Below are 8,694 nucleotides of genomic sequence, written 5' to 3'. Positions count from 1 at the left end.
GAGATGTGTGCAAACCTTGTGGCCAACTACAAGAAACGTCTGACCTCTGTGATTGCCAACAAAGGTTTTGCCACCAAAGCAAAGCACGTTTTGCAAAGGGATCAAATACTTATTTCATTCATGAAAATGCAAATTACTTTATAAACTTTTTTGTAATGCATTTTTCTGGATTTTTTTGTTATTGTTGTGTCTCTCACTGTTCACATAAACCTACCATTGACATTGTAGACTGATCATTTCTTTGTTAGTGGGCAAACTTACAAAATCAGCTGGGGTTCAAATAATTTTTTCCCTGACTGTATTTTTGTGCAGAGTTGACATATTGAGCAGAGGAAAATAAAAGCATAAAAACATTTGAGACATTCTGCTCATTGGATTTTGATATCCATCCATCCATCCATTTTCCTCCGCTAATCCGGAATTGGGTCGCGGGGGCAGCAGTCTAAGCAAAGATGCCCAGACTTCCCTCTCTCCAGACACTTCCTCCAGCTCCTCCGGGGGAATGTCGAGGCATTCCCAGGCCAGCTGAGAAACATAGTCCCTCCAGCGTGTCCTGGGCCTTCCCCGGGGCCTCCTCCCGTTGGGACATGCCCAGAACACCTCCCTAGGAAGGCGCCCAGGAGGCATCCGAAACAGGTGCCCGAGCCACCTGGATTTAGATATAAAACATATTTATCAATGCAAATAGTGGCCAAAATTGAGATTTTTTTTTTCTTCTACAGACTAAACAAAAAACGTTTGCACAGTTATTGTTAAAAATATTTTTTAAGTATTATTTTTAACTAAGTGAAATTTATTCTTTTCTAGTTTGTAATGTACATTTTGAACCTTATTTGAACATTTCAATCATATTTGCATAATTTCCATAAACTAGTTTTACATAATTTTAGCCAAAATTGAGATGGGGCAAGTCTTGTGATTTGTGATTTGTGACTTATTGTGATTGTAACTTACAAATAATTGCCCAGGAAAGTTTCCTGGAAAGAACTTGATAACTTGGTGCCAATTATGGGTAAAATAGAAACGCACTGCAACAGAATTGCACGTTTAAACACAAATATTAATTTCCTGTTCATTATTGGAGTTATATTTTCTGTTAAAATTATACATTTTTGCATCATCAGCTTATCTGCTAACTAAGCACTTAAATGCACTTTAGATTATGTAGCAATTAGAATAAATTAATTGGAAGTATAACAATTGAATATTACCCCATTCTACTATAATTATTACCAACTAATGTAATACTTTCTTGGCAACATCCTTAGTAATTTTAAGGACATTAATCTGAAAATAAATAAATAAAATGTTACCAGATTTTCACAGTATGTATTTAATTAAATTATTATAGGGTTAAATCACTCAGCAGTATGTGTTTGAAAATATATAAAACCATAAAATCTTCATGAAACATAGCTTTGTCTCGGCTTTGTTTTCTCAGGAGATTTTCTCATGACCTCCCCTACATGTCTTATTAAACTCCACCATTCTGGCTGTTGGCAACCTCCCTCCTCTGTGGCCTCTCATCTCTGTCACTTCCCCCTCCAGCTCCTCCGCTTTGTCGTCTTCCTGACATCTCGTTACACGTCGTCACACATCTTCTCCTTGAGTCACTCTCCGTCTCATGTTCGGCCTCCTCTTTCCCCCTCAGCTTTCATTAACATCATCTGGGTCCACTTGAGACCCTCAGTGCAAATGAAGCTTTTTACATGTTAATAAATGCAAAACAAGTGTAACAGTAGCGTCTGTCTTGTTTTTGTATTCCCCCTGCCTGTCCAGAATGGAAACCCTGACAGGGACAAGACCCCTTGTAATTCTCAGGAGCTGGAGGATTGTGATGGTTTCCCAGAAGACAGCTTCAGCCTCGTACACTTTGACGGAGAATCTCTCAGGCCCACTCAGGTGGTGAGTAACACCTCAATGCTTCACTGGTAAACACTTTGATACAATGTGAACCCTCGTATTATTTTCATTTTCGTCAGCTATTCTGTCCTTCAGTCCCTTCAAGTTCACTGTTGGCTACCTGATATTCACTGCCTGTTTATCATCAGCCCAGCCAGTGTTGTCATTGCCCTCTAACAAACCACTTGAGCAGAGAGTTCCACAAAGGCCCAGTACAGAAGGAACAGGCAGACCCACTTCATTTCCATCACCTGTCCTCGTGGCTCGAATAGTAATGGTGCATTCATGCATGCATATACAAGTAGTTGGCAGTTTCCGGCCTCCTGTGAATCTGTAATTCAGCGGATGTGTTGTGTTGAGCATGTAACATGATCTGACTGAACAGTTGTTTTCTGATGTTTCCTTCACTAGACACACAAGCAGTGTTGGACGTTGTTCTTTTTTTATGTCCTTAAAGACAAGTCACGATCACGACCAGCTCTCGCCCATTTGTCTCCCGCACTCGATCAGATTGCAGCCTTTCTCAGCTTTCCTCTTTTTGAGCTTTTTGAGTCTGTCGAGCTCAGCAGGGACACAGCACAGCCTGGTCTCATTCACACTGAATTTCTATGTGTGAACGGCCTGTAAGAAGCTGTGCCACTTAAGTTGACATCTTTTTTTTTTTATTAATGCCCACACAGAGAGAATTGTCAGGGTACAGTATGACACTTGGCAGGGTTGTCAAGTAGTTAGAGAGACTTGAAAACCACAGGTTATCAAAGAGCTGACATTTCTAACAGGGTGTGATGAATCAAAGTGGAGTCAGATGTTTTTGCTGTTTAAATTCTTGAGGGTTTTCCCCTCAGTTTTTCATGTTGGCTCTTTGTACAGAGAAAGCATAGACTTGTTGAGTTGTGTCTAAAAATATGGTAGCTTTCATTGTAAAGACAATACTTTGTGCCAAGGGGGCTTTTACTCATCATCATTTATTGAAATAGATTATTTCTCTACTGAGGGATTATTATAATCTATTCCTGGTATTTATAGTGTTTACAGTCCTTCCCAGCATATATTTTAACAAATAATTATTATCATCTGTATTATTATCAACATTAAGTTGTCAGGGTGACCACGAACCTACAGCCACGCTAGCGGCTCAGTGTGGCAGTAATGCTTTGAGCTAAACACTAATATCTGCACATTAACATGATCACAGTGACAATTCTAACATGCTGTTTTAGCAGGTAAAATGTTTACCTTGTTCACCATCATTTTGTACTTTAGCATGTTAGCAGGATAACTAAACCCAAAGCACAGCAGATCCTGATGGCAGTATCACTAATTTCTGGGGCATAAGACTTCATGGATTTGTAAGGGGGCATTTACAAATTCACATTTGGTCATAAACTGAAGACTTGGGTAAATTAAGATCAGATGATAGTGCTACATGAAAAGTAGAGTTTAATAATTAATCTTCTAGGGACTGTGAATGTCTGGGACCTGTGTTTATGGCAGTTCAGCTGTAATGGCAGTTGAGATATTTCTGTCTGTACCACAGTGGCTGACCCAATGACAGATATTGCCATCGCAGAAGTCACAGCTGAAGGAAATCATCAGAAATCTTTGTCTAGTTTGAGCTAAGAATGTTTAGTTTTTTTGTTTGTTTTTTTTGGTAAAAGGAAAAGGCATATCACCAGGGCAGATAGGCTTTTCCTTTATTAAGCATTGTCTGCACTGTTTCTTCTCTGTAACCCTTGTTTTTACCTGGTGAGCTGAGTAAGACATATTAGTTTTTACAGGAGAAGCTGTGGTATGACCGAGGTTTACTAACATTTAATATGGAATGCTTCCTAGTGAAATTTCAGCCCTGGATTATTTATTGCTTCTCTAAAGCATCAGGAGGTTTTTGCACAAAACCAGAAATGACTGAGGAAAATCAGAGCATGTTTTCTTTCTTCATTCAGAATGTTTGAGGTAGAAACTTGCAGCAGTCTCCTTCTCTCACTCTTATTTGTCCCAAGGTGAAAAACAGACGTCACATATTGCAGTCTGTGTTGAAGACAAGGTGATCTGTGAGCCTGGGCAGAACACACGCAGTTGATAAGAAAAATATGGATTTATTAACAGCTCCTTAAAAGGGTTTTCATTCATATTTCATTTATGGAAGTGACATACATGCTTTCAAAATTCTTCTTTCTTCTGAAATATTCTGATCTATGACGCAGGTATTTCAGGAGGCAGCTGTAACAACCTTATCTGTGTATTATAGAAAAACCAAATAATGAGCATAAATGAATGGTTTTCTTTTTCAAAAGCAGATAAATAACATTTTTCAAAAGCTCTGTTCATGTGTGGACACCAGCCATTGTCCACCACCTATGCTTTTCTTTCTGTTTCATTTGAACAAAATAATTTCTGTTTATGGTTAAGAATTACTCATCTCAAAACTCTCACAACAGTCAAAAATGAGCCCTTTCATTATGTAATGAAAGGCTAATAATGAGTAACAGGAGATAAGGTACAGTATTTCTGCCAAGGCTGTGATGTAGGGCTTTTTGGAAATAAAAGCCCTTTAATGTTTCTCTCTCCATTTAGTCTGGAAATAGTACAGCGAGAAAAGCTGCTGCCCTTAAATAAGGTGGATTGTACCTAAAACATCAGCCTTATGATGAACAGTGGGTCTGTTTGTTCCACATGTGTGAACATTTGAGTGTATATGTGAGTGTATACAGGTGTGTGTTTATGACATCCAGGAAGCCGTACCTTTCTGTTCTTCACTTCCTGCTCTCATTGTATCCACCTTAATGCTGTAGTCGTCCACCTGCCCACTAGGATATATGCTGCCCTTTCCACTTAAGATTGTGGCACCTCCTATTAATTTGGCGCCTTTTGTTGGTTTGCTTCCCTTTGATTTCAATCCAGGCTGAAAAGAAGAATGGTTTTTATATGTTCCCCCTGAGCTAGGCAGTGAGTCATATCCACTGTCCATATTTCGAACACCTTTTACAGTGAAGTAACTACATGTGGGAACTGTAGTTACTGCAGACTTTCCCGATAGAGGCATGGAGGATTTATTTGAAAACCTGTAGCTCTCTAGACATGTAGCTGTTGATTGGAAAATGGATCTGTTGAAACCAGATGCCTGCACAGACTTGTCCAAACCTGCCAACAATGTAGCTGTTAACACCACATGTTTTCAAAGGACCAGTAATAATTAACTGTGATTTCCATATGCCGACACTCTGTGGGATAGTGAGTTTACTACTGTACATTTATAATCACACACAAGACTGATATCAAAGGTCATCATGTCAGAATGATATTTAATGCTGCTGGTTTCTTTACAGTCAAACAAAACACACTTGGCTGGTTTTACAAGACAAAGCTGAGACAAAATAAGCAGCGATTTGTCCTGTCGCTGCGAAGGTGGGTGAGCAACAGCAGCTTGCAGGAACATGACGGCAGAAATGATGGTGACGACAGAGAGCTGACATTTCAGCTTTTATTGCAGTGTCTTCTGTGCACAGATGCTTGTGCTTTTGTAATGCAACCCTCTCACTTCCTGTCCTCCATCTACAAAGCTTGTAAAGCCTTTGATAAACAGAAAAGTGAAAGCTTGCTTCAGACCAAGAACAGGTACAAGTAATTTATTCTCAGTACTTGTCTCTGCTGAGTCTATTAGTAGTGCTTCATGTGTTTGTACAATAGTCATGCAGCCACTATCACTGTATCTTACGTGGACAAATCTGTTGTATAGGGCTATGACATGGTCAAGGGCTTTGGAAACAAGATGGTCAAGCTGCTGTTTATAAAATCAATAATGGACTAATTCATATTTATACTTTGTATAAGTATATACTGCAGTTTGTTTACATGCTTTTAAAATAGCTTTAGTAATTTGTTTTGTTAAATGAGAATGAGGTCTGATGATTTCACCCAAATTGAAATGTCCTCTGAATTATTTTATTATTATTATTATTGGAATTAAATGAATAACATGTTGACGTCAGGACATTTTCTGCCAACTTGGCCTTAAGATTTTAAAAGTAAAAATTGAGTTATTATACAGAATGATTTTGCAGTACTTGAGCACTGTTATTTTCTCCCACCGGGTATCAAGCAGAGATAAAGGAGGCACATGTTCACCCTGTTCTGCTTCTGCAGTGTAGATCAGTTAAATGTGTTTAACAGTCTTGCTGTATGCAGTGGAATACTTTGCCTACTGACGGATACCAGAGGATATTTTCACTGTACGCAGGGCATTAGCAGTGTTTAATAATAACAATGTTTTTTTTAATTCACAGTCTGTTATGAATAGCGTATCTTGTTTTCCGGGTAACATAGGGATTATCAGGCAACTGATTCTGGTTTCTACAGGTTAATCTTCTGCTTTGTTTCGCTACTGGCAGTTAAATCTTCTTCATTCAACAATACAACAGAGATTTCACTCTTCTCATTTCTCTGTGTTGACTTTCTTGCAGAGGTTTTGATTGCCCCGGTTTATACGGTAAGACCTGGACCCATTGCAGTACAGCTCTGACACAATAGGCAGGCCAGAGGCTGTTGGAAAAGGTGTGCGGTAAAAAATGAGATAAAAGCCACATTATTGGATTTTTCCTTTTTGAGAATGTGACTATAATGTGTTAACAAGCCACAGAATATCAGAGGAAATGATTTCATTTTCCAAGACCCGGGTCAAGCACAACTGGGGCCATATATTAGTCATACAGTAACAATACTTAGTCACCGACTTTGAAAGTGTTCCAAGCTAGAGAAGGAAAACTAAATAATCTGACCAACTATCATGCAGGTTTATGTTTCTGGGTAATGGAGTTCCTATTAAAGGTGGCATGTAGTTGAGTTTGCTAACTAAAATGATTGGTTTCCAGCTTCAGCATGCCTTTATGGCACATTAACCATAACATCAATATACACACGCTCTCCCACCCAGCAAGAGCGTCTTTGGGTGAGGTCAAAGAATATTATTGTCTCCGATACTAAGAGAGAGGTAACTAGAGTTTCTGATAGTACATATAAAAGCCTATCAACTGAGCTTACTGATTTTATATCAGCTGATGCCATTGATTGATTAGCATTATTCAACATAGAGGAACTAATCAATGAAATCGCTTGTTGTAGATTGTAGTGAAACATGGTGTTTGCTCTGCTCTCCAAGACGTATAAAATCTTCTGGTTTAAGTCAGTCATTTTTGTTTTCATTATTTGTTTTGTTTGTTTCTTTTCCTCACACATCATGTCTCGGGTAATCAACGGCATCACTGTCAGTCGCACACAGGCTCTAGCGTGAGTGAACATCTGCTGGACACTCTAAGTCAGACACCAGTGGCAGGAAAATGGGTTTTAGTGTGGAGGAGTGACAGCTTTCTAAATGACTCTTTATTGTGTTCAACCACCAACATACTTTAAGGGCTGGCTAACGCTGCCTTTTCAATGCCTGTCAAGTGTTTGTTGAGATGAGGAGGACAGTGGTGCCTGACAGGCATGGAGACATGTTGGCAGTTTGCTCCGCAGGATGTGGGTTGATTTTGAATGGGGGATCTGTGTGAACAGTCAGACGCTGAGGACGGTTATGTCAAAACAACGGTCATTTTCTCTCCGAAACAATTGGATTCAGACTGGAATAGCAGCAAACTGCACACAGACAATTACATTAAGCACATTTATCAGAGTGAGGTGAATGTGGGGCAAATACATGGACTTTTATGGCTGTTATCAGCTGCTGTTCAGGAGCACTGCTTGCCCATATGCTGAATTTTAAGGGAGATCTGCAGCAAACAATTTGTAATCTCTCTATAATATTATATCTATGTAATACTGTGCAAGTAATATTCATAACCATGTAGTCAGAAACACGTAGAGGGATTTTATCTAGTTTTTTTTTTTAAATCTGTCATTTTTCTCACTACTGTCTTGGCTTGTTGCTGCTCTCTTCTCATCAGTCTCTTAATTGACCATCATTTAACCTCAAGATCAACATGAAGAATGATGGGAATGGTAGCTGAAGCGTTGCATTACACTGGCTGGCTTTATACAATGGGTGGCGTGCAATGGGAATCACCTGCAGATTCACAGGCATTATCTTCAGACTAGTTACTGTGTCCATCACTGTGTCCCTGTCTGTGTGGCACGGAGGGATATGCCCCTGGGTGAACTAGCTTTGAATCACACCCGTCCCTGTCCCTCCTGTGTGTCTCTGTCCAGGTGAATCTGGGCAGCCATCAGTACCTGTTCACAGTAGACGTGAACCCATCTGAAATGCCTTGCCTCTGCCTCCGACATGATGTGGATGCTCTGGTGTGGCAGCCCCATCCTGACCAACCCAGTAACATGTGGGAACACGTCGCCACGTTCAACGCGCTGGGTAAGAGCTTCAGTTCAAAACACCTACAAATCCTGAAAGCTCTATGCTGTTTGGAACAATGCCTCTCAAGCCCTTTTTAGGCTTGCACTGCAACCCTGAAATTAACTAGACTGAGCTGTATGTGTGTATAAAAAAAAAAAAAGGTTTGGTATGTGCATGTCCTCTGTTCTTTGTACAGCTGTGAGGTGCCATAAACTCTTAAACATGAGTCTCACAGGTAAAGACGGAGTCAAAGTCCACAGGGTGTCATTAAATTAGATGAACTGTTACATCAGTCAGCATCTGTGGGAACAGTTTAGACATTCTCAGTGGAAGCCTCTCTTCATTTCCATTTTTGATGTATCATGACAACTTAAGATGAATTATTCATTTGTACAGCTATTAACATTGTTTACATCTGCTGTCATGTTGCTGCTGAGCCTCCGGTTCAG

General features: G+C 39.7%; 1 protein-coding gene across 1 annotated transcript in view; it reads left to right on the top strand.

Moving 5' to 3' along the window:
* nudcd1 (NudC domain containing 1) overlaps nucleotides 1–8,694 on the top strand; it is a 36,239-nt gene that overhangs the window by 25,784 nt on the left and 1,761 nt on the right. The window contains exons 8-9 of the mRNA XM_020597520.1: nucleotides 1,780–1,905; nucleotides 8,104–8,263. Of these exons, the coding sequence (XP_020453176.1) occupies nucleotides 1,780–1,905; nucleotides 8,104–8,263 (286 nt within the window). The remainder of the gene's footprint in view (nucleotides 1–1,779; nucleotides 1,906–8,103; nucleotides 8,264–8,694) is intronic.

The sequence above is a fragment of the Monopterus albus genome, unplaced genomic scaffold (genome assembly GCF_001952655.1).
Source record: "Monopterus albus unplaced genomic scaffold, M_albus_1.0 scaffold34.1, whole genome shotgun sequence".
In the NCBI taxonomy this organism is placed as follows: Eukaryota; Metazoa; Chordata; class Actinopteri; order Synbranchiformes; family Synbranchidae; genus Monopterus; species Monopterus albus.
Note: the sequence above shows the minus strand (reverse complement) of the source record. Positions and strands in the feature narration are given on the sequence as shown.